Source organism: Panthera leo, chromosome E3 (genome assembly GCF_018350215.1).
Source record: "Panthera leo isolate Ple1 chromosome E3, P.leo_Ple1_pat1.1, whole genome shotgun sequence".
In the NCBI taxonomy this organism is placed as follows: Eukaryota; Metazoa; Chordata; class Mammalia; order Carnivora; family Felidae; genus Panthera; species Panthera leo.
Window position 1 is genome coordinate 38,333,609 of NC_056694.1, and position 25,065 is coordinate 38,358,673.

Sequence of the window (25,065 nt, forward strand, 5' to 3'; positions counted from 1 at the left end):
CACCAGGAGCGGTTATCTGTCTGAGAATCCAGTCTGTTCTCCTCCCTTGGGCTGCAAGGCCTCTTCGGGTGTACTGTTTTCTCTTGCTTCCGCGTGGCTCTTTTCACCCCCTGGCCATGGATCAAGCAGAGAGATTTCTAGAGGCACTACCCTTGAGGAGAGCCAGCTACTCCTGTAGATTAGCCACATTCCAAGCTGCCAAGCACAGGCAGTACTCCAGGGAGTACATGAAGGGAAACCCTCAATTCCTGCTTCCTCTGCTCCAGAACTCTTTTCCAGCCTTGGAGATAGGAGGTAATCAGGCTTCTCTGGGCCAGAGTGAGCAGCAAAGTACCATCTACATGGGCTGGCTCTGCCCTCCCCGAGCCCTGGCTTCGTCACTCTGCTAATTTTGGAAGTAATACATACTTATTGTTCTATGAATCTCCAAGGTCAAGGTCTCTCCAGAAATCAAGGCATTTAAATTTTCACCTCTCCCCTCTGGTCCCCAGGCTGTCATCTGGCCCATAGAGGAACAAAGTTGGGTACTACTCTCTTACACCAATCCTGAGTGATACTACCTACGTAGGGCCCTATTCGCTACTCAAATGGACTAGGGTTGGGGAGGGGGATAGCAGAGGCCGGCGATCAGGTTTCCCCAGCAATACACACACGTTCAGGTTATAAACAATATTACTACTGCAACTAACAACTTTGTACAGAAACATGCACACACTGCAGATTATTCCTTTTATTTTTTTTGTTTAGAGAGAGAGAATGAGCCAGAGAGAGGGGCAGAGAGAGAGAGAGAGAGAGAGAATGAGCCAGAGAGAGGGGCAGAGAGGGAGAGAGGGAGAGAGAGAGAGAGAGAGTGAATCCCAAACCCACTCCATGCTCAGTGCAGAACTCGACATGTGGCTCCATCCCGTGACCCTAGGATCATGACCAGAGCCAAAATCAAGAATCAAATGCTCAACTAACTGAGCCACTCAGGTGCCCCATTTTATTTCTTTAGGAAAAATTCCTAGAACATTGGTTAAAATTATTTTTTTTAAGTTTATGTATTTATTTTGAGAGAGACAGAGACAGTGCAAGTGGGGAAGGGGCAGAGAGAAAGAAGGAGACAGAGAATCCCAAGCAGGCTTCACATTCACAGTGGCGCTTGAACCCACAAAACTGTTGAGATCGTGACCTGAGCTGAAACCAAGAGTCAGACGCTTAACTGATTGAGCCACCCAGGCACCCCAAACTTATTTTTAATTGGCCACATTTCAATTTGGAAACAAACTCCTGCCAGAACAGTTTTACTGGTTTATTCTGACACCAAGCCTGAGAACGCTCCTGTCCCACACAGCATCACCAACATGGGGTATTATCATTCCTTACCTCTCTGCATCTAAGTGATAAGATCTCATTTTAATGTGTATTCCTTAGTAAGTGTGATCACTTTCTCCTATTTTTATTAACCATTTATATCTCTTTATCTGATTTTCACTAATGTGTCCAACATGTGATTTTGGTTTTCGTTTAACAGGGGGATGGGCGATCTTCTGACATAAAACATTTGTTTGAGAAGTATGCGTGCCATGCCCATGGTACATTCTCAGAAGCACAAACCGAAGGAGATATGGTGACAAGCAGGTTTCCCTCTCTCTGACTCTGAGTGCCAGGGTCTCATTCTCCATTTATATCATCGGTGTACCCTAAGACTGGGATTACGGCTCGGATTCACAAAGACTGAGGCTGAAGCCAAATGCTGGTCCCCCTGTTTATGGTTAAGGGTCACTGGAGTACTCCTATCCCCACTCCAGACACCAATTCCTCTCTAGTATTCCTGGAAGCTACGTTGCGAATCAGAACGTTCTTGGTAAACAGGGTATACAAGGAACGGAAACAGAGTCTTAAGGGAGACCTTGTCTAGTGTAGGAATGTTTGCCCCACACGTTCAACGTTCCTTTGTCTGAGCAATGCCAGAGGGTGCCGGACTCTTGCTGACTCTTCTTCCACTTGGTTCCACTCTGACTAGACCCCTCTGTAAATACATCCCTTTTCAGACCCTTAAATCAGAACTTGATTAACTTTCCAGGCTTTGCTTGAGGTTACTTTTTTTTTTTTTTTGTACAGAAATGTGATTTCATTTCCATTTTCTCAGTGTAATTCTCAAAGTTCAGCCTTAATTCTCCTTCTTCCAAGCTCCCGGGAAACACATCACTACAGGAAGCTCTGTGTGGATTACAACAACGTATCTAATTGCTAAAGAACCAATGTATCGTCGTCTTATTTAAAAACCTTTTCAGGGGCGCCTGGGTGGCTCAGTTGGTCAAGCGTCCTACTCTTGGTTTCAGTTCAGGTCATGATCTCGTGGTTTTATGAGTTTGGGCCCCATGTTGTGCTCTGTGCTGGCAGCACAGAGCCCGCTTGGGATTCTCTCTCTCCCTGCCCCTCGCCACTTGCGCGGTCTCTGTCTCTCTCAAAATAGATACATAAACTTAAAAAAAAAACCTTTTCAATTATGAAGCTCATACTTTCTGAGCACTTCTATTACGCTCAGGTGTTGTATGGCATAGTATCTCATTTAATCGTCCTAATAATGACATGAGGTAGTTATGCTCATTGTTCCTATTTTGCAGCAATGGAAACTGAGGCCTTGAGAGGTTAAATAAGGAATCCAAGATGTTAGGGCTGTTAAGGTGTTGGGAGCAATTTCAGCCCACACCGCCCAACTCCAGACTCCTGCCTTAACTGCCGTGCTAATTTTGGAAGAAATGCACACCCACTGGAATAAGAAAAATATAGAAGAGCATAAAGAGGAAAGAATTACCCTTGGCTCACCAACCCAAGATGAACACTCAAAATGTGCACGTGTCCTTATTGCTCTCTTCGGTATGTTTTTAATAATGACATTGTCTTACATATAGTTTTGTATCCTGTTTTCATTTTATTTGTTATTTTTATTTTATTTTTGGGAGAGAGAGAGCACGAGCGGGAAAGGGGCAGAGAGAGAGGGAGACACGGAATCTGAAGCAGGCTCCAGGCTCTGCACTATTGGCACAAAGCCTGACGCAGGACTCGAACTCACAGATGGTGAGATCATGACCTGAGCTGAAATTGGACACTCAACCGCCTGAGCCACCCAGGTGCCCCTGTATCCCTATTTTCAAAAAAATGTTTATTTATTGGGACACCTGGGTGGCTCAGTTGGTTGAGCATTTTGACTTCGGCTCAGGTCATAATCTCATGGTTCGTGAGTTTAAGCCCCACATTGGTCTTGCTGCCATCAGCTTAGAGTCTGCTTCGGATCCTCTGTCCCCCTCTCTCTGCCCCTACCCTGCTTGTGCTCTACCAAAAAAAAATTTTTTTTATGTTTATTTATTTAACGGGGGGTGGGAGGCTCACGAGTGAGGGAGGGGCAGAGAAAGAAAGGGAGAGAGAGAATCCCAAGCAGGCTCTGCACTGTCAGTGCAGAGCCAAACACGGGGCTCAATCCATGAACCGTGACATCATGACCTGAGCTGAAATCAAGAGTCCGACACTTAACTCACTGAGCCACAGAGCTGCCCCGCAAGCTTTCAAGCTCCCTTCTTGATCTACTTGCATAGTTCTGGTAGTTAGAAGGTCTAGGGAAGATTTTGTTTCCTCTCCCACTTCAGAGGTAGCCCTCTCTCTCTGGTTATTCATTGAGTTAATTCCACAGTTTCACTTCTGGTCATTGGAAACTGTGCTTGTATCTTTGTAATGAGACCAAAGTTCAAAGGAAAGGGCCAGGAGAGCCTCTTATTCTTGGTGAAAGGGCCAGAAATCAAAATCAAGAGAATGTGAGCCCCGAATGAGATATCCCTGATATAAGAATAGCGTTAAATAAAAGCCCAAAGGAAGGGGGGGAAAGACGACTGCTCGAGCACTACCATGATTCTATGATGAATGTGCTTTGAGTCTAGACCTCCGCGTACCAGGCTGTCAGCTGTTCTTGCACATCTCTGCCTTGACTCCGTCTGGCGAGTCGCTGAGTTTGTCCTTCTCATTCTTCCACCTCTGCTTTCGCAACCTTTCTCCTTCCTCCCGGGATCCCCAGATACCTCTTTTGTAACCCATTCCCAGAAGGCCTAGCTCTTTGCTGTCCACAGATGTCATTTGTGGCGGACGCTCTTAGTTATCTATTCGACCTCTGTTCTACTGCTTTCTCTTTCTTTTCCGATGGAGCCATGATTTTGTGAGGGTCAAAGGCCAGGGGAAGGTGGGTCCTTCCACCAGTGCTAGGCGGTGAGCCACGGTTGATCAAAATCAATTACGGTAGCTATAGTCTTTTTGCTCTTGAGAATGACTGGTTTGGGATGGGTAGGTACCTGGTACACTGCACATCTGCATGTATTATGTGGATTCCATTGTCACCTCCGCCAACATGCTAAGAATGGCAGAGGAGAAACATGGAAGCATTGGGACCTTGGTGTCACCGAGAAACTGGATTAACCAACCTTTACCTGCCCTACTCTTGAACATAGTTTTCTTGGGTTTTCTGCTACTTGCAACTGAAACCATACTAGCTGATATTCCTCCCATTCCCACTACTTATTTTGTCAATTCCAATGACACTGTTGCGGTAACCATGCAACCATTTCTTGAGGAACCCTTTAGCTACACGCACATGCTTGGCACCAGAATAAGAAAACATACTGAGACTTACCCAGAATTTTCTATTACTTATTATCTCAATTGTTTTTTCACCTTTGTATATCGACACCTTTGTAAACGGACAACTTACTTGAAACCACTCTCTGAGGAGAAGCATCCGGAGCTCTTTGAAGCTGAGAAAAGCAAAGTTGTATATTAACCAAGGTAACCCAAGCAATTAGTGGCAAAGCGTGGGAAGGAGCTCAATTTTAAATTCCAAATCCCTACACCACGGCACCCAGTCCGTCAAGTGTAAACTATGTGGCGATGGGGCCGGACGAATGTGAGGTATTCGGAGGTATACGTGTCTCACGAAGCAAGCCTATTGCTCTATTCCCGCTTGAGCTTCGCTGTGGCTGAGCTTGATCTGGCTCAGCTGGGCTGCAGCCACAGGTCACGAGAAAACATCGCATGCGAGACTAGTAACCGGCCGAAGCTGATCTGAACTTTGTCCACGCAGAAGACACCCCTTTTCATTCCACCGCCCCACAGTCCGTCCCAGATCCAGCGGACTTTATTGCACAGGCCGAGGCTAGGACGTGCACTCCTGGCCACTCCCTCACCTCACCCCGTCCGCACCGACGTTTCGGATCCACAGGGGACACTTGCCGCTCGAACCCACATTTCACGGCCGACAGTCTTTCGGGTTCTGGAGTCTCCCGGTCTTGCTTTCTTTATTCCCTGAAACGTTACGTCGCTCTGGGATCACCCTATCTCTTCACACCCTACCTATTCACTTACCTGCCTGCAGGTAAGCGGGCAGGAGCTCACCCCGGAGACTCAGGAAGCGGATCCGGAAATACTTGCTTCGAGAGATGGATGAAAAACCACATTTCCCAGCACGCTCCGTGAGAGAGCTGTCCTCCCTTAGCGGGCTCGATTGGTCAACACACGAGAAGGACTGCCCCTTCGGAGGCAGCGATGGCCAATCACAGGGCAGGGTTTCGAAAACGCAAGGGGGCGTGCCGTTTCCGGAGGCTTTCCCGGCAGCTCCCACGTAAAGGAGCGTGGGAATCTAGCAGTGCCTCGGGCTCTAGGTCTGGAGAGTCAGTGGGGCGTCGGCCTCGGCTCCTTCTCTCCGGGTACGGGAGATTTTCTAGGATCGTTAGTCTCACAGCGGTAGGTGGCACCTGGCCGGCCCGGGATCGGCCCCTCCGAGGCTGAGCCACGAAGAGCGGTCGGCTCAGGTTTTAAAGGGGTTGGAAAAGCGAGGGAGCCCTGGGAGTGCAGCCAATTGGCCCCTCGGGGGGTTATTCTCTCTCCTCCCAGATCTGTCCCGAAGTCAGTGTGTCGACTTGAGGAAGGCATTCCCCTCCCCCACCCCCACCCCGAGATGGAGTCCACGCTCCCGACAACCGGGGCCCAGGTAAGACTAGGTCCCTTCTCGGGGTCCCCGTTCCTCTCGATATTTTCCAGCCTCTACCTGCCCTTCTTTGGAAGAGGGTTAGGAACGCCCCTTTCTGTGGGAGGGCGCCTCATCCCCCAAAAGCCCTTTGACCAAGCTGTCTTTGTTCCTAGACCAGGCGCTTGGGAGAAATGGCTCCTCAAAACCTTTCTGAACCACCAACCGGGAGCAGGGCCCACTGGTGAAGGCTATGAGTATCTCAAAGTGTCTTTCTGGAATGTTGCTCCAACTGCAGATTTCTAGGGTCACCCCACACCTTTTGAATAAATACAAAAACAAACAAACAAACACAACAAACAAAACCCCAGGTGATTCTTAATCACATCGAGGCTCTATTGGTTTAGAACACTGGTAAACTGAACGAAGGAGGACAAGGCCTGGATGTGATTCTAAAGAGAGCTTAGCAGTGAGTGTCATGTGTAAGGAGAGAGACTAGCAAGGAGAAGAAATCTCTTCTAGGACTCCTCACAGTTCACCGTCTTGGTCCTTATACCACTGCCTCAAAAATTATGTCTATCTTCACTCCTTTGCGATTTACACCACTCTTCCCCTCCTCGCCACCCCCCCCCCCCAGAACCCATTTATACATCATCCTCAGCACTCAGGAACCTTTGACACCAAGCCCATTTCTTCCTTGGTCTGATGTTTCTAGCTCTTCCCCGCCTACACTGAGTGAGGGGGTGGCCTTAGGGCCTTTTGTCCTGAGATGGGCTCTAATGTTGTTTCAGGGACCGATGCTGTTTGAGGATCTGGCTGTGTTTTTTTCTCAAGAGGAGTGTGTGTGTCAGCACTCTGTCCAGAGGTCCCTCAGCAGAGACACTACACAGGAGGGTTTCGAGGAGATGGCCTTGATGGGTAAGGCAGTTATTTTTCCTGCATTTTGGAACTTTGGTCAGTTCTAGGAGCAGGATCTCATGTCTCGTTGACATGTTGGTAGGGGGCAGTGGGACCTATCTCTGGGTGATCTATGTGGATATGATAAGAACTTGCATGACAGAACTTTGCGGTTTTCAAAGGATGAGATGATTTCTTAAGACAAAAAATCCAATCTAATACAGTGACTATGGTTTTGCACGAAACCTGGCAGTACCTACTAATCTTCCCAAATATTTGTTATAGTCAGTTTACAGTTTTACTTGCAAAACCTCATGAGTGTAGGTTACTATCATTTGTTAAAGATTCAAAATTAATTTACTTTTTTTTTTAACGTTTATTTATTTTTCAGACAGAGAGAGACAGAGCATGAACGGGGGAGGGTCAGAGAGAGAGGGAGACACAGAATCCAAAACAGGCTCCAGGCTCCGAGTGGTCAGCACAGAGCCCGATGCGGGGCTCGAACCCACGGACCGCGAGATCATGACCTGAGCCGAAGTCGGCCGCCCAACCGACTGAGCCACCCAGGCGCCCCAAAATTAATTTACTCTTAAAGGGGTGCTATGCCTTTTTCACCTCAGGGGAGCTGTATGCAGAAATGTTCCCATGCCGGAGTGGTGTTTGTCTCTGACTAGGATTGACTTTTGGAACTATATCATATCAGAGTTACAGGTATTCTAACATTCTTTCTATTTTTACCATCTGTGTCATTTCTAGATCTGTTTCTGTTAATTGGTTGTGCTCCTACTTGTGGGTCATAGTTTTCTGCTTGTTTACCTGTCTAATAATTTTTGATTGGATGCTGGACATTGTCAGTTTCACGTTGTTGGATGTTGGCTTTTGTTGTACTTTTTAAAATATTTTTGGACTTTGCATTTAAGTTATTTGGGATCAGTGTGATCCTTTCAGGGCTTGCTTTTTGCTTTGTTGGGGTGTATTCAGAGCAGCCTTTAGTCTAGGGCTGATCTGACCTGCTGCTCACGCAGTCTTTCTGAGGATACGGCCCGACGCCTTGTGTGTTCCACTTTGGCTGGTGGGGAACATGAACTATTGAACTATTGTGTGAACTCTGAAGCTTGTTCTGTCCCTTTTTGATGATTCTTTTTCCAGTCTGGGGTAGTTTTCTCACATGCACTTAAAGACTAATACTCAGCCAAAGTCTTAAGGGGACCCTAGCTAGATGCCCAGAGCTCTGCCTGGGCACCTGTCTCGTCCCCAGTATTTTGCTGTCAAATCCTAGCCGTCTCGGCATCCCTGAATTTGGTCTCCTCGAGTCAGTAAAACCATTGGGTATCATTTGAATTCCTACACTGCACTGCAACCCAGAAACCCTTTCTGGGCAGTGCACTGGGGCAATCATAGGGCTGTTTCTCCAGAAGGACAGACTCTTTTTGCATTGACATGTTGGCTTTATAAATTAAGAATATTTGGACAGATGTTAAAAAGGAATGCTTTTTGGCAGGCCCAAGGTCTGTTAGCCATCCTAGGGGCGAGACTGGTTCTTATTTGGCTGCTGCATGCGTGGCACTCTACATTGATCTTTCCTCGGGGAGAGGTAAAGAAATTTTGAAGAACTCTCCTAGTGACAATAAAACTATTTGTAATAAGCACAGTGTTTCTCTGCTAGATAGAACAATCCTTACTTGCTCTCTCTTTTTCTCTCTTCAATATGAACCCCAGTCTCTCTTCCAGTTGTGGTTGCTCAGCTGTCACTTGAGATTGCATAAATGATGAAAAGTTCTGGAGACATAGGAGACTAACTGGAAACCCCCTGTAGGCAGTGTGTACCAAGAGTGCCCTTAGTTCCTATCCCACTGGACCCTGACTTAGTTACAGCTCTTTTCTCCTTCCACCCCTCACAGGCTCACCTACCACCGGATCCGTGGGGAAGCCAGTAGAGCCTGCTGGCCTGATTTTGTACAGTGCATCAGTGTCTGGGTTCTAGGATAAGCCGTCCACAGTTTCTCGGTCCTCTGTGTAACTAGCTTCTTTCCCAGTACCACCTGAGGGTGCTGTCTATGTTTTGCTTTCTTTTGTTTTTATCTGCAGGAGGGAAAGGCAAGACTGAGATTACTCAGCAGTTAAATCTAGACTCTATGGGAGTTGAGGAACTGGCCCCAGAAAACTCCTCCATTGCTGTGCCCCTTGTCTATTACCCAGAAAAATCTTCTGAGACCGGAGGTGGAGACCCTGAAAGAAAAGTATCAGGTGGAACTCCTGCTTGCAAGAAAAGGTTCAAAAGCCTATTAGTTACCATCAAAAACCATACTCCATTAATAGACCCACCTCAATGTCTAGAAACTACAGCACTTTCTGAAATTCTTGAATTTTCTGGGGAAGAAGCCAAAAATTTGTATAAGTGTCCTGAATGTGACCAAAGCTTCAGTGATAATTCATACCTTGTTTTGCATCAGAGAACTCATTCAGGAGAGAAGAAGTATAAACGTGGTGACTGTGGGAAGGTTTTCAATCACAGAGCTGACCTGAGGACACACAGGAGAAGCCACGCTGGCGAGAAGCCTTGTAAGTGTGCTGAGTGCGGCAGCAGCTTCCGCCAGCACTCACATCTGTCTCGGCACATGAATAGCCACATAAAGGAGACGCCCCACACATGTGGCATCTGTGGGAGAGGTTCTTTGTGGCCCCCAGGGTTGGCACAGCATCAGAAAACCCACGCTGCCAAAAAAGCCTATGAATGTACCGACTGTTGTAAAGGTTTCGGTCAGAAGACAAATCTTGCTTCGCGTGAGGAAACGCACACGTCAGCCACCCGGTACCCGTGCACTCAGTGTGTGAAGTGCTTTGGACAGCCCTCACACTCTGTCCTCCCCGAGCAGGGCCACGAGGACGACTGTGAGGACGACGCTGAACACTGCGGCGACTGCAGAGAAAATTTGCTTTTGTTCTCAAAATTCAAACCCTTAAAATGTCCCGAGTGCGCAGTGACCTTCCTCCGTGTCTCTGAGCTTATTTCCCATCAGAGCATTCACAGAGGGGAAAAGCCCCATAAATGTAAAACATGTACAAAGAGCTCTATTTTGGACTCAGAGCTCGCATGCCAACAGAAGAGCCACACAGGAGAGGAGCCTTTTAAACGTACCACGTGTGGGAAAAAGTTTCAGGTTGAATAGACATCTCGTTATTCATCAGCAAACCCATAAGAAAACCACCATGTAAATATAGCCAGTTTGCATTCCTACTCTGCTTTTCCGTATCTGTACTCAAAACCAGGGAGGAGTTGTCCTTTATATGCCAGACGCGTGACACGCATTCCGTGCCCTGCACCCCAACCTTGCTTTGGGCACTGTGATTTCTACTTTATAACCGAGGAAGCATAATCATTGTCACAGCCAGTGAATGAAGCCAGGATTCAGTAACTCACTCGCTGTTCAGGTACCATTTGGATGAGCCAGATAATGATACAGAACTTTTTTTTAATTCAGTTTTCATTAAACTGAAAGTTTTGCTGGAGTTGTTTTAATTTTGTTACATGGTTTGTAAGTTCACTTCTGGAAGGAGAAGAATTTTGTTTTATTTTTTGCCAGTTCTGCAGATCTCGTGTCTAGGAAAGTAACGCATCTCTGTGTTATGCTTTTTTTGACTATAACTCTCTGAATGTAACATTTGTTCTGAGAGCTGATATTTCACGTGCTAGTTTCTGAAGTGGTTTGGAAGCTTGTATTTCTGGTGTGGAAAGTTCCCAAATAGGTGGACAGGTTGGTGTTATGATGCCGATTAGTATCTTTGGAGTTCCCATTCTGAGATCTGATGCCACTGGCCTTTCTGACTCATTTGCAAGGAGTTTTGACAGTCTGACTGTAGCCCTTTCTGGTGCCTGGCCTTGAGTGAAAGTTACTTGCTTCTCTCTGAAAGGATTTACCTCTAAGTCTCTACCAAAGCACATTACCTGCCTTTCTATGAGTAATAGTAACTGGTGTTTAGTGAACCTGGTATATGATCTAATTTAATCTTCAGGATAAATCTGACAGAGAAAGGGCTATCCTTGTTTCATAAATGAGGAAACTGAAGCCCACAGAGGGTAAAGTCAAAGTCAGTACGTTGCCCAAGACGAAAATAGCAATGTACTGAAGCCGGCACTTAACCTTGGGTCCCTCTGACGGTAAAGGTTGTGCATTCTTCAGTATTGTTGTGTGTTGGCTTTGTGTTGGGGCCGCAAGCCACCGGGGAGGCTGAGCTGGGTGGATGAGAGCGGTCATCATGGAGGCTACCCTGTGCACATGCATCCTAGAACCCCTCCACTGCCCTGTGCTCTATCCCAAGCCTGACTTACATGTATGGTTATAAAGCAAAAGAAAGATTCCCCAAGACTTCCGGTTCAAATTCCCATTCCTGTGATCAGATCAGAGACTGCAGACTCTACAGAGTACAGTCCTTATGGTTTTAGTTGGGTTTTGGTTTAAAAAACAAAATGTCCTCTTCATCTCCAAAGAAAAATACGTACAGAGAACGCTTAAGAGTTTCACCAAACTACCTGACACCACGTAAGTCTTTAGATACTGCCGTTAACATATAAATATTGGAGCAAGATATTCTTAAATGGGTTGGTCATTCATGTTCAAGAATCAGGGAATCTTGTAAAGATACATTCATACACGATTTCGCTTTAAAGAAAAACTGTGTACCTATCAGCAAAGCTGTTTTTAAATGGCCTTTTGATCAGGATGTGAGAATGGTCTTACTCTACTTAAACACTATAGAAGTATGGCATTGACTAAAATGGGGTTGTCACTGGGAAACCGCGTGAGCAATAGTACGCCTCTTGAGGCAAGTAGTACTTGGAAGATGTGGTTTTTCTACAGGACAGCAGGTTGAGAACTGAATATACAAAATGATGGAGGCTGCTGCTCTAAGCTCTTAACACTGTGCAGAGGCAAGAAAGTATTCCTGGGGAGTAAGGGAAATGGAGACCCCAACCCAGCTCACTCCTAACTCCCTTTTTGTCGGTCTTGTTTCTTGTTTGCAGCTCCACAGTTGAGACCCTGTGATCTGAATGTCAGGGTCACGTTTGACTCTCTGTTTTGGATGTCTCCACTCAATAGAGACACCAGTCCGCTGGGGCTTTCGGATCTTAAATTAAAAAGTGAAGTTATCTGCAGGTTTTTCTTCAGCAAGTCTCTGGGGAGCTTAGAATTGTGTAGAAAGATGGTCTCTAGTTGGATTTCTTATCAGCCAACTTTGGGATGTACTTTGCTAAACACCAGAAAGTAATATCTGCCAGCTCCCCTGCTTCCGCCTTTGGTGGGAGCATTATCACGTATTAGGGGCTCTCCTGTTTCAGCCGAATGAACAGGGTTGCGGGGTGGGGAATGAAACTGGGAAAGGAGCCCCTGCTTGCAGAGTTGCTGCAGAAAGAAGTAGGGAAGGCTATCTTAGAAGGCGCTTGTGCAGAATGGGGCTGACATAAGACATGGAAGCTGTCGTCCTTTCCTTTGCTCCTAAGACAGTATGGGGGAGGGTGAGCCTTTATGCTGTAAGTGCTGTTCTGCACCTCACTGTGGGAAGTCCCCTTTCCAGATGAGGCTTCCTTCACCATTAATTTCAGGTTTTACATTTTTGTTTATTCTCTAGACTTTGTAAGATTATGTCAAGCCTCCATAATTGATAAGAAAAATAGCATTTTTATAAAGACATTAACACACACAGAAGTGTAATTAAAATGCCTTTGTGGTGTAGTAACCATTGCTAACGACCAGTATGTAGGAAAAAAAAAAAAAAAAAAAAAGAAAAACCAGTTTGAGTGTCAGTTACTGTGAAAGAGGCATATTTTCAATTGTTGCCTTATTGTGCATTTGCACGTAAACACACTTGCTGGATGTAATTCACGCTGCTCTGAGCCCAAGGAGTTGGAAGGAAGGGTGAGTTCACCAATGAAATCCATGCTGTTTTTACGATGATGGCTTTTTTACCCTTCCGTTTACAGTCTCAACTGATGGAGATAGATTTCGCAGTTTGTCATTAAGTCAGAGACATTAGCCAACTATGTTAGTATTAACAAACACTGGATAAAATAATATATGCAGGAGTTCATCGTTAGGAGTGGTTGGTTCACTACCTTTTGCGGCATGGATGTTGACATACTATGCAGGGTGAGAACTTCGTACGAAGAAACTGACTTTTGAACAAATTTGATTTCTGTTGATGGATAAAAAAAATGTCTATCAAACATGTCTTTAACGTGATCGCCTGAATATCATGGCACATTAACAACCATCATTGCTACAGACAGCATTATTCCAGTAGAATTCAGAGGTCCAGTTTATATTTTATAACTAAAGAAGTGGTGGAATTTAGTTGTTAATCCCAAAGGAGTTGGACTCAAAATAGTTCTGTTTAGAGCTTCGTTACAGTAGTTGATAGGCTATTCACACCTCCCCATTTAACACAGAAAATGACTAACCCAGTATAAAGGGAGTTACAACTAAAAACAAGTTACATTTCACAGTAAATGGTGTTTTGAGTCTTTGACTTCTGAGATTTCATGTAATTACGTGGCATTGTTCTGATGACTGCAGCGTGTTATAGGGTCTAATACCCCAGATTTTGCTTAATCTGCCAGTACTGCACATGTGTACGAAGTAGATTATAGTTTATCTAAATAGTCTATTTTGTTGTCTTTATAGGATTTCAGTAGTAAAGTGTTTTTGCTTTGGCCATCTGTTTAAAAAGTAAAAGTAACTAAATGGTCTTATTTGAAGTATGCCTACTCATCTGTTTTCGTTTTGTAGACTGAGAGAACTAATATCAGGATGATCACTACCCATCTTTTCACTGCCCATCTGACTACAGGTTTTTTGTCTTTTAGTTTTCAACATCCCTCCTTCATGAACACTCTCGGGGGTGGGGGTGGGGGGAGTGGGGGGTTGGAGGTACTATAACATATATGTACATTTGTATAACCCTGAAAAAATGCTGCAATCTCTAGTTCCTCTGAATACCTCAGAAGTATGTTTGTTGTATGCACTTGTACTGTCTAATGTTTTGATTTTACAGATTTTGGTATATTCTCATCACTCTTAGCTCCAGAATGCACGCTGTCACTAGGCTGTGATTGTCTATCTGACACGCGATTTGGCATCTAATAAATGCTGTTCTTGATGATGCAATGAAGTGAACTTTTTCTTTTACACTGCAGTGGTTTTACATGGCAGCGAATTTTGAAAACTGGCGGGATTGTGGTTTGGAGTGTGAACGAGTGACTTCGAGCCACGTAATAATGGAGGTAAAAATCGCAAAGGAAAATTCCAGCGCGAACCGTAGGACCGCCCTGGACTTCGATGTCCCCTCCCGCCGCGGCGGTCCGGAGTCCGGCACCTCCGACCGCGCAACCTGGGGAGTGCCCTCGTGCTGCCCGCCCAGCGCCGGGGGTAAGAGCCGCCCTCGCGCGGTTCCGCTCCCAGGGCCTCTCCGCGGTCAAGGAGCGCAGGCCGGCGGGAATGCCAACGAGATGAGACGCGCTAGAGCGGCCCGCCGGGCTGGGAACAGGAAGTCGCGCGCTCACTTCCGGTGCCCTCTTCGGGTGGCGCGGCTGCGCGCTCCCGGGGCGGCCGTGGCGCGAATTGTGGCGGTCGTGCGGCGGCTGTCCTGGCGGGGCTCCTGACCCACCCCCGGGACTCACCGCGGGGTGATCTTCGCAGAAATTGGGCCGCGGCCCGGGAGAGTTTGCTACGGGTCCCTCAGGTCTTGCCCTCCGCGCCACGGGTGTGACTGGGACCGAACGATTCTCTGCCCCGCGACTCTAGGCACCGACCGCCCCGAGGGCGGGAGGAGCCCGCGCTACCTCCCCGGCCCGAGCCCTGCTTTGACAGCGCGAAGCTGCGGGCACGCCTTGCTCGCGTGCCTTTGGCTTGTAGAAAGGGACGCTTTGTGCTTCTCGCTAGACCCGGCGCCAGTCTCCGTCTGCTTTCTGTGTGTCCCGCAGCCGAATTCTAACGTGCTTCTTTAGAGTATCCTGGGCTCACCTGACTGCAGGGTCCCCCCGCCGCCAAGCGAGCTTCGCCACTCCTATGACTGCGAAGACGTCGCTTTATGTGTGGCCCAGATTTCTTCTCTCCCTGCGCTCCAGATCCCTATATTCAAGTGTCTGTGAGACATCTTCCTTTGGATGTCCCCGACACATCAAAGCACATGCCCTACCCCGAACTCACGCTTTTTAGTCCTTGATCTGTTTGCCTCCAGTATGTGGCGCCACACACACACAATTGCTCACGCTACCAACACACTCCCTTTCTCCACTCGCGCATTCCATCATCAAGTTCTGGGGATTCTACCTCAGAAATGTTTCTCAGACCTGACTGATTCTCTGTGTTTCCACTGGCTCCACCTTTAACTACTGGCTGAGGTCGACGGAAACAGCCCTCCGACCTCTCACATCACTCGGTCTCTGCCAGCACAGCCAACACCTCCGATCATGTCACCATCCGACTTGACATCTTCCACTGGCTTCTCGTCGTCCTTAGGGTAACATCCAAAATAGTCAATGCAACCTTCCTAACCATTACTGCCCTGCCAACTCCAGCCACTTTCTTTATTCTCTCTCTCTCCCTCCAACTGCACTTTCAGTTCAAATACACCAAGCTCTTTACTTAAGAATTGTTAACACACTTTTTCTTTTAGCAGTAACCACCCCCCCCATCCCTACCTACCATTACCAAATTGAATAGTAATTATAAAACGGATGTTTTAATGTCTGTGGGCGCAGGGACCAGACACGTGGCAAGTGCTTAAAATTGTGCCTAAAGAAGGACATTTCTGTGGCTCTGTTACTTTTACACTGTTGGATACAGCTACAAGACTGACTGGAAGAAAGGGAATAGGCAGTGGTGTTGTCAGTTCAAGTAGGCAGGAGGTTTAACAGTGGCCGAGAAAAGCTGTAAGGAATTTAGCAAAAAGCTTGACTAAGCCAGTTCTCAGGATAAAATGTTAAAGATGTTCTATTGCCTGGCAAGAATAATTCAGCAAAGATGCACAACTGCTACGAGCCACATTTGAAGGAAGTGAGGTAAATGTGGTTTGAATTTCAAATAGAATTGTGTTCGGCACAAACAGAGAGGGAGACACGAAAGAGCTGGGTCTGTGTCCTACCGCCTTGAACCTTTCGGGACTAAAGCATTAGTGATTAAAATAGCTCAGATCACAGGCACAGAGGGATCCGGCCGATAACATTTCATTTCCTGTACCGTTCCCATCCTGGAAGAGCCCCTGAGTTGGGGAGGAGTAAGCACCCAAGTTGGCAGGCAGAATGGTCCTACACTTGCAGGCTAGGCTGCCCAGGAAATTACCAGAAGGGGAACTGCTGTCACCCTGACAACCCTGGAACAAAAAGGAACTTGGCCAGCAGTTCCACATTCCTCTTAGAAGTTAAGTTTCACTTGACTGAACTGGCTCGTGAGCCCATCCCTGGACCAACCACTGTGGCTGGGAGGATGGAGCACACTGGCCAGGCCTGGTTCTCATGCACTGTCCTGGAGCTGTGGTTGGGGTCAGCCCCACCAGTATCCCGTGTCCAAAGTGGGAGAGAAGAGGTGACTCCAAAGGATACCAGGATACTGTAGGAAGAAGAGAGGCTGCGGGCTGGGGTCAAAAATAACAGGCAAGTCAGAGTAGACAGGCAATTGGAGTAGTGATGAAAACGGCCAACACTAACCAAAGACTCGTTCTGTGCCTGGTCCTCCGATGCTAGGCACTTTTCCTAGATTATTTCACCATTGTTATGTACATTTTCCGCATGCAGAAAACAGGGCCGGATTGCAGGGTGTGTTATGAAGTAGGAGGAGACAGGAAGGAATTCTCAGGCTCGTTGTGGAAGGTTGGAAGGTGTGCTGTTAAAGCCCAGCTACCTATGATTGGTGCAAAATTCAGAAAAAGATTCTCAATCTCCTCGAAGGGCCAGAGAATAATCATGAAGTCTACCTTAAAGTACACTTAAACGTGTGTAACGGTTAAGGGAGATGTTTGAGGTATCTAAGGAATCACTGCCATCAAATGACAGCAGGAGAAAGCTGGGAGAACCTGACCTTCCTCTCTCAGGTAGAGCCTTCCCCAGTCACTTCCCATCACGCGATTCCTGCTCAGTTTTGTTTTGTTTTTCTAAGTAGTTATAGTTGCAGTTTTACATTTGTTGGTGCAATTACTTGATTCATGTCCGTTTCCACCAATACACTGGGCTTTCTAAGACCGCAGATGGTCTGGGTTCACAACAGTACTTCCAGCACCTCGTGATGCCTGGCGTGTAGAAGGCATTCAATAAGGATTTGTCACAAGAGTGAATGAGCCTCCAGGACAGTCCTTCAGTTTGAGGCTAACGGTCCCACGCAAGCACGCGCGTTACGCCTCCCGTCGTGCGCTAGAGGCGGAGCCGTCTGGAACTACATTTCCCAGAGGGCTCCGCGGCGGCCGGCCCCGGGAACAGAGGACGTATGTCCTGTCGGGGTGCCCCCCCCCCCCCCCCATTCTCGCCCACTTATGCCGAGGTTGCCAGTGGCAGCTGGGTCCGGCTGGGAAGTGTCGACCGGGGTCGCTCGGCAAAAGGAGCCTGCCCGGGCGTCCTAGGGGGCGCTGGGGAAACACCCCTTACGCCAGGCAAATCCCTGGCCCCGCAGAGAAAACACCGCTCCCGGCTCCCCGCTCCGTCTTCTGCGCCACCGCGGCGAAGGGCCCCCGGTGCAGTGGTGAGGACGGAGGGACGGGGCGGGGCTCGGCGTGACCTGCTTTGTGGGTGCAGATTAGGACAGGGGGGTGCAGTGGTGTGAGAGGGCAGGGCCTGGAGTAGGCAGGGGTCCTGGAAACGAGGAAGACGGGGTGGCCTCCAGACAGATTCAGGAGGCAAAAGTAACGATTTCGTGGGGTGAGAGCAGAGAGGCAGAGAGGACTTGGAAGTTTCTGGGTTGGGAGACTGGGTGGCCAGCAGCTTTGTGGAGAGAAGATGTCTTGCCTCCTCTCGCATCTACAGTTTTTCTAAACTTTCTAGGGAGATAGGTTAATCACAAGTGTGACAGCGCAGCTGTGGTAAACGCTTCAGAGAAGAGGTGTGTCAAGCTACGAGAGGGATTTCACCAGGCCAGGAAACTGAGGGAGGACACTTCTGAGAGCTCAACAGTGACGTGGGAGTTTAGGGGTTGGAAACCTCTGGAAAGGGCATAGGGCGGTGGGCTGCTGTCTCTAATGGAGAACCTCAGGCAGGCCTCTGATAGGTCGGCTGACTCCCTGTATAGCAAGCTTTTCCTGCTCCAGAGAAACACAGCCAGAAACTGGAGAACCCAGATGCCTGACCACACCCTGCAGAGACAAGGTGTGACGTTTCCAGGTCCAGTCCCACCTGGTATGAGACTGTCCCTGGAGCCATGAGATGGCTGCAAACTTGAGTGCCCTGGACCTCCCCGTCCCCTAGAACTAGAAAGCCTCCTGATAAAAGATGCCACGTGGGGGTGGGAATCTCACCTGCAGACCCATGATCTTGGTCCCCAAACACTGTTGTCACTGTTGGTCCTGAAACTCTGCCACGAGGAGGTGGCTGGGCCAGGGAGGCTCTTGGTCATCGTTGGGGATTGTGCCATCAGTCGCTAAGGCCAGAGATGCCTCCCAAGGAGCGGATCCTTAAGCTACTGGAGTGCTCGTAACTGTCCTGTCCAAGAGACCCACATTAGGTTCAGCATGAGCACCCAGAGGGTGACAAGGGGTGGCAATCCTGATGGAGGATTTGCAGAGAGAGCCTAGGAAGCCAGGATGCTGGGTGGGAAGGGCCAGAAGAAGCCTAGAGAGTCTCTCGTGTGATGGCTGATAAGCTCCTCTCCTTGGTGGGGGCGGGGGGTACCCTGAACAGATGTTACCCCTCTGCTTCCTCTTCCCCCCGGAGGTCCTGTCCAAGGCTTCCAACAAGAATCTGCAACATTGAGTTCTGGGGGGGTCACCTTTACTTTGCCAGAACCACACTTGCCAGGTATACAAGGACAGCTCGGAGGAGAACTGAAAACTAGAGAGCATTTTGTCTAAGCACCTGATTTTCTCACAAGGAAACTGAGGTGTAGGCCTGTTAGAGCTCAGTAACTGGCTAGCTGAACACTGGAAATGGAACCAGGGTCTTCAGGCTCTTGACTCAGTGCCTTTTCCGTGGTCCCGAGCCGTCTCCTGGTCAAGTTGTGCTGCAGCAGCGTTGCTAGCTGTGTGATCAGCTAACTCCTCGTGAAAAAGGAACTTGTGTGTCTCTCAGAAAGGTATCTGTGAACACACTAAAAACCAATGGAACTGTATCTACTTTAAAAGGATGTCGCAACGTGGTGAATGCCCTAAAAACCACTGAGCTGTATATACTTTAAAAGGATGAATTTTATAGTATTTGAATTGTATCGCAATGTAAAAAATAACCTTCGTAGTAAAAAAAGTTGAAATATGTATTTTAAAGCTGTAATAGATGTTTAAATGTAGTACAGAAAATAACATATCAGAGACATGAAAATGATTTATGTGACCAGCTTATTTATGTGCAGACCGGATGGCAAAGCTGCTTTTGTCTTTTCTGTGCAAAATAGTAGAGTATCTTGTAAGATGAACTGTTAAAACTCTTAGCATTTGCAATAATCTGTGTGGGTTAGAATTTGCTCAACACTGTAAATCAAAGTGAAAACCAAATAAGCTGGATGTTAATATAAGAATGCAGTTCCCAAGAAGATAAATAAACCATAGAAAGATGGGTGTCCTGGTTTAGGGGCTATTTCTTTCCACAGAACTCACCTGTTGCAAAGGGAACAGAGGTCCCACAGTTTCACAGAACAGCGTGGGAGGGTTCTCGCTGGGGCGTGGGGGTAGAGTCTGGCCCTGAGTGGAAAATCCAGATGAAAAGGGGAGCAGGTACACATCGGCCTCGGGAGGGGCACTTCCCACTCAGCACCTCAGCCCACTCAGGGTGAGTAGTCCTCTGGGACAGAACTAGACACCCCATCCCCTCCGCCTGCCTCACGAGGTCCCTTACTGGAGGAGCAAACTTCTCTGTCAGAGAACTTCCTTCTCAGCTCCGATTTCTTCCTGAGGGCAGGTATCTCATTCCGCTGTCATCGTGACCTCTGATTCCTCCACATCCTGGATCGGACGGCACTCTTGTGCCCTCTTCTAGAACAGAACCCCTTTCCCAGGGAAGTATCTGCCTGGTGCCGTATATGCCTCGGAAGTGAGCATACAGGGGCGTGCTCTCCAGAGGTGTCTCTCGCCTTCACCCTGAAAACACCATCCCCGGTGGGCTCCTTCCCCGCATTAGAAGAGTTCAGATGAACAGATGGTTACCAAGCCTTCGTGTGGGGCACTTGAGAGGCGACGGCATGATCCCTCATCCCTGGTCCCCCTCATCGGCCCATCCCTCTCCAGGGTATTCGCGGAAGCAACCAGGACTCCAGGGGCGAAGACCCGCATGGCGCGAAACCCAGCATCTTAGAACCGAAGAGCACTGGAGGCATACAACTTGGGTCCTGTCGTTTAAACCTTACCGAGCCAAAGAAACACATTTCAAAGCGGACCCAGAGCCACGACTGGATGTAGGTGTGTCCAAAGCCAAAGTTTATGCACACTTGGTGCTGTGGTCTGAATGCCTGAGGCCCTCCCAAAGTTTGTATGTTGAAATCTGAACCCCCAAATACAACGGTATTAGGACGTGGGGCCTTTGGGAGGTTCGAGGTTCATGAGGGCGGAGCCTCATGAACAGGATTATTGTCCTAAAAGAATCCCCAGAGAGCTCCCTGGCCCCTTCCACCACGTGAGGACACAGTGAGGGGAGGGCCGACTGCGAACCAGGAAGAGGGCGATCACTGGAACACGACCTGCAGGCGAGGGCACCCACATCTCCATCCTCCAGCCTCCAGGACAGTGAGAGGTAATGTCTGTTGTGTGTAAGCCACGGGGTCTGGTACTTGGTTGCAGCATCCTGAACAGACCAAAACACGGCTACACCCAAGGGTCTCCCGTCACGCCTTTCTTAAAGTTTTCCAAAAGGCAAGGCAAGTGCTTTAAAACTCCTCCTGCGAGCACTGTCTTTGGCCTGAACATCCACGTGCCCCATGAACCACGCTTCTCTCCAGCGTCCCTTCCTGGGCTCTGCCATTTCCTGAGACCGTGTCACTCTCTGAATCCATCAGCTCAGCCCTCCCCCGCCCCCCACTGGTGAACACACGGCTCCTGTCCTGTCCCAGACAAAGCTGAGTCCCAGTACAGGTGTCCTCCCCAACACACACCACCCCCAGACATGACATCACTCCTCCCAGTGGGACACGAGTAGCCCCAAATTTTCAACATTCGTCTCGGATGTTCGAAAGGTGCTTAAAGCCGCTCCTGTTGGGGACACCCTCTCTCTGCCACCCCAGTCTCTCTCCTTGCCCCTAACCCTGGGCTCCACCTTCAGAGCAAGCCCTTCCCTAGACCTCGGCCCCATTCCTGCGTGCGGGCACTCCGGGAACACTACTGCGGGTGGCCTCCCGCACGAGGCTCCGTGGCCCAGTGGCAAACTTTTCATCGGATTTCTGAGAATGACGTATTTACAAAAAATCAGGAACACATTATTCACGACAGCCAAAAGGTGGAAACAACCCCAGTGTCCACTGACAGGTGAGTGGATACACAAAGTGTGGTCTCTCCATACGGTGGAATATCACTCAGCCTTTAAAAGGGAGGACATTCTGACAGCTGCCGTGACATGGATGACCTCTGAGGACACTGCACTCAGTGAAAGAAGCCGGTCACGAAAGGACAAATACTGTGTGAGTTCACTTACATTAGGTCCCCGGAACAGACAAATTCCCAGAGGCACAAAGCAGGAGGGCGGGTGCGGAGGGAGGGGGAAAGGCGAGTGGGTGTTTAATGGGGACAGAGTATCGGGTGTGGGAAGACGAAGTAGTTCTGGGGAGGGGTGGCGGTAAGGGCTGCAGGACAGCGTGAACGCGCTAAATGCCACGGGACTGTACCATCGCAAATGGTAAACCTGTGTAAATTTTCTGTATATTTCACCATAATGAAATAAATTTAAAAGACAAAGAGCAGCATGAATGGCCACGGTAGAACGGGGTGCCTCAGCTTTTGGGGCCCCTCTCTCTGGGACACACCCATTTTTATTCATAAACAGCCCTTTGGAGAAACTCTTCTTTCAGGACGTGATCTGTGACTGTGGATTAAAAAATGCTAAATTCAGGGGCACCCGGGTGGCTCGGTTGGTTAAGCGTCCCACTTCAGCTCAGGTCATGATCTCACGATTTGTGAGTTCGAGCCCCGTGTTGGGCTCTGCGCTGACAGCTCGGAGCCTGGAGCCTGCTTCGGATTCTGTGTCTCTCTCTCTTTCTGCCACCACCTCCCCCCCCCCCCCCCCGCCAACATGCTCATGCTCTGTCTCTCGCTCTCTCAGTAATAAACGTTTAAAAAAATTAAAAATACATAAAAATCTTAACAAATGCTGAGTCCAGGAAATAGGACCTCTCCTCCCTCGAATTGCTACGGCCTCTCTGCCCTTTCTAGGATCTGAGGGGCTGATGGGAGGAGAATTTAAAAAGCTACATTTTACTTGACACCTAGTTCGTCTTCCTTTCATAGGACGCTGGCCAGCAGACAAAATGCTTTCACTGACACGTGTTCACTTCACCGATCATGTGAGGTTATCAGGGCAGGCCTTCCCATTACCAGTGGAGAAAAGAGGGTGGGATGTTTTATGTTTATTTTTTGAATTTCTTTTTTTTAAATTTTTTTTAACGTTTATTTATTTTTGAGACAGGGAGAGATAGAGCATGAACGGGGGAGGGTCAGAGAGAGGGAGACACAGAATCTGAAACAGGCTCCAGGCTCAGAGCGGTCAGCACAGAGCCTGACGCGGGGCTTGAACTCACGAACCGCGAGATCATGACCTGAGCCAAAGTCGGACGCTTAACCGACTGAGCCACCCAGGTGCCCCTATTTTTTGAATTTCTAAGTAGGCTACACACCCAGTGAGGAGCCCAGCGTGGGGGCTTGAACTCATGACCCTGAGATCAAGACCTGACCTGAGATCTAGAGTCGACGCTTAACCAGCTGAGTCACCCAGGTGGCCCAGGTCTGGATGTTTTAAATACTTTTTAGTTTTGTTTTTTTTTGTTTGTTTTTAAGAGAGAGAGAGAGAGTGCATGAGCGGGGAAGGGGCAGAGAGGGATACAGCATCCGAAGTAGGCTCTGTGCTGACAGCAGAGAGCCTGACCTCGGGCTCAAACTCGCGAACCATGAGATCATGACCTGGGCTGGACCCAGATGCTTAACCGGCTGAGCCACCCAGGTGCCCCTTAAATTGTTTTTTTAAAAATTTTAATGTTTGTTTATTTTTGAGCAAGAGAGAGACAGAGACAGAGTGCAAGCAGGGGAGGGGCAGAGAGAGAGGGAGACACAGAATCCGAAGCAGGCTCCAGGCTCCGAGCTGTCAGCACAGAGCCTGACACGGGGCTCGAACTCATGAACCACGAGATCGTGACCTGAGCTGAAGCCGGACACCTGACGGGGCTGAGCCACCCAGGAGCCCCAGTGTGGATGTTTTAAGTGACGTATCCAGGCCACCAAGTGGGAGAATGACAGAGCTGGGTGCAAGGCTGTTCCTCGGTCTCAACCTGGCACTAAGGCCACTCCTCTGGCTTGTTTACTAAGCTGCCTCAGGTCCGACTACGGCCAAATCACTCCCAAGACAAGGAAGGTTCTTCTGGGTTTGCCTAGTGGGCTCTGCCCTTATCTGGCCCCAGAGGAGTTTCTAGAGCCAGGAGTGACATTTGGAGTGGTTTGTCTCCATTTGTTTCACCAGTAATTCAGGAATTGGGACCATACTGGTCACCAGTATTTCAGCTTGTGACAGCTGCGTTAAAAGATATACTGCAGGGGCACGTAGGTGGCTTAGTTAAGTGTCCAACTCTTGATTGTGGCTCAGGTCATGATGTCACAGTTCGTGAGTTCGAGCCCCGCATCAGGCTCTGGGCTGACAGCTCAGAGCCTCCTAGGGACTGTCTCCCTCTCTGTCTCTGCCCCTCTGCCGCTTGTTCTCTCTCTCTCGAAATAAGCAAACTTTAAAAAAATATTTGAAAAAAGATACATCGCAATTGTGCAAAAGTATATTACAAAAGAACGGGAGAAGATACTTGCGAGTCACGTACCTGCGAAGGACTTGACTCCAGGACCTATAAAGGACTCTTACAACTCAACGATGAGAACGACAACCCGATTTGAAAAGAGCAGAGGTTGTGAATAGCCGTCTCTCCAACGAAGATACACAAGTGGGCAGTAAACATCTGAGAAGACGCGCAGCATGAGGGAAATGCCAACCCAAACCACAAGCGACACGGCACTTCACGTCCACTACACGGCCACACTCGGAGAGGCGGTGACAGGTGTTGGCAAATATGTGGAGGAGCCGAGACCCTCACCCAGCGCAGGTGGGGACGTGAGGTGCGGTGTGAAAAAGTCTGGCAGCTCCTCAGAAACACTTCGGTGTCAAGTCAGCATTCGACCTGGCAATTCCGCTCGTAGGTATATACGCACAAGAAACGAAAACACATGCGCACAGAAAGCCTCAGGCGCGTGTTCACAGCGGCACTACTCACAAGAGCCCCAAAGTAGAAACAACCCAAACGTCCCGCACTGGACGGACGGAAAAACAAAAGCGGTCCACGCACACAGGGGAATATTACTCGGTCACGAAAAGGATAAAGTTCTGATGCCTGCTAGGACGTGAATGGACCTGGAAGCCACTGTTCACGGGGGACACAGGGATGGGGAGCGACCGCTCAACATGATGGGGTTCCTTCTTAGCTGCTGGAAATATTCTCAATTAGATTGTGGCGAGGGTTGCACACCTCCATGAAGATCCCGTAATTATTGAACTATGTACTTTAAAGGGACGAATGTTATATTGAAGTAGATCTCAAAAGAGCTCTAAAAAAAAAAAAAAAAGCATTTTTCTTTTAGAAACGTTGGGGGAAACGTCAACTCTGTGTACTGGATGGTATTTGGGAGTTGTTGACTCTGTCGGGAACGGTAATGGTATGAAGGGAAGAGTTTTACAAGTCCTCATCTGCTGTAGATGGAAAATGCTTTTTCAGGGAAATCCGTGAGGTCCAGATCCCCAACATGTGCACGAATGCTTCCTT

At 48.5% G+C, this 25,065-nt stretch overlaps 2 protein-coding genes across 3 annotated transcripts in view; both read left to right on the forward strand.

Annotated features, from left to right (window-relative positions):
• The window catches only part of LOC122209470 (translation initiation factor IF-2-like), an 11,842-nt gene extending 8,891 nt beyond the window's left edge, over positions 1-2,951 (forward strand). The window contains exon 4 of the mRNA XM_042921338.1: positions 2,610-2,951. Coding sequence (XP_042777272.1) covers positions 2,610-2,638 — 29 coding nt within the window. The 3' untranslated portion in view covers positions 2,639-2,951. The remainder of the gene's footprint in view (positions 1-2,609) is intronic.
• Positions 2,952-5,568: 2,617 nt separating this feature from the next.
• ZNF597 (zinc finger protein 597) lies at positions 5,569-14,049 on the forward strand. 2 transcript variants are annotated; one of them, XM_042921758.1, is made up of 4 exons: positions 5,569-5,729; positions 5,917-6,013; positions 6,781-6,907; positions 8,975-14,049. In XM_042921758.1, the coding sequence occupies exons 1-4, from the start codon at positions 5,569-5,571 to the stop codon at positions 10,054-10,056; spliced, it is 1,467 nt and encodes a 488-aa protein (XP_042777692.1). In that variant the 3' UTR covers positions 10,057-14,049. The 2 variants fall into 2 exon arrangements, with proteins under 2 accessions (XP_042777692.1, XP_042777691.1); XM_042921757.1 differs by lacking the exon at positions 5,917-6,013 and having other exon boundaries at positions 5,686-5,729.
• The last annotated feature ends 11,016 nt before the right edge of the window (positions 14,050-25,065 follow it).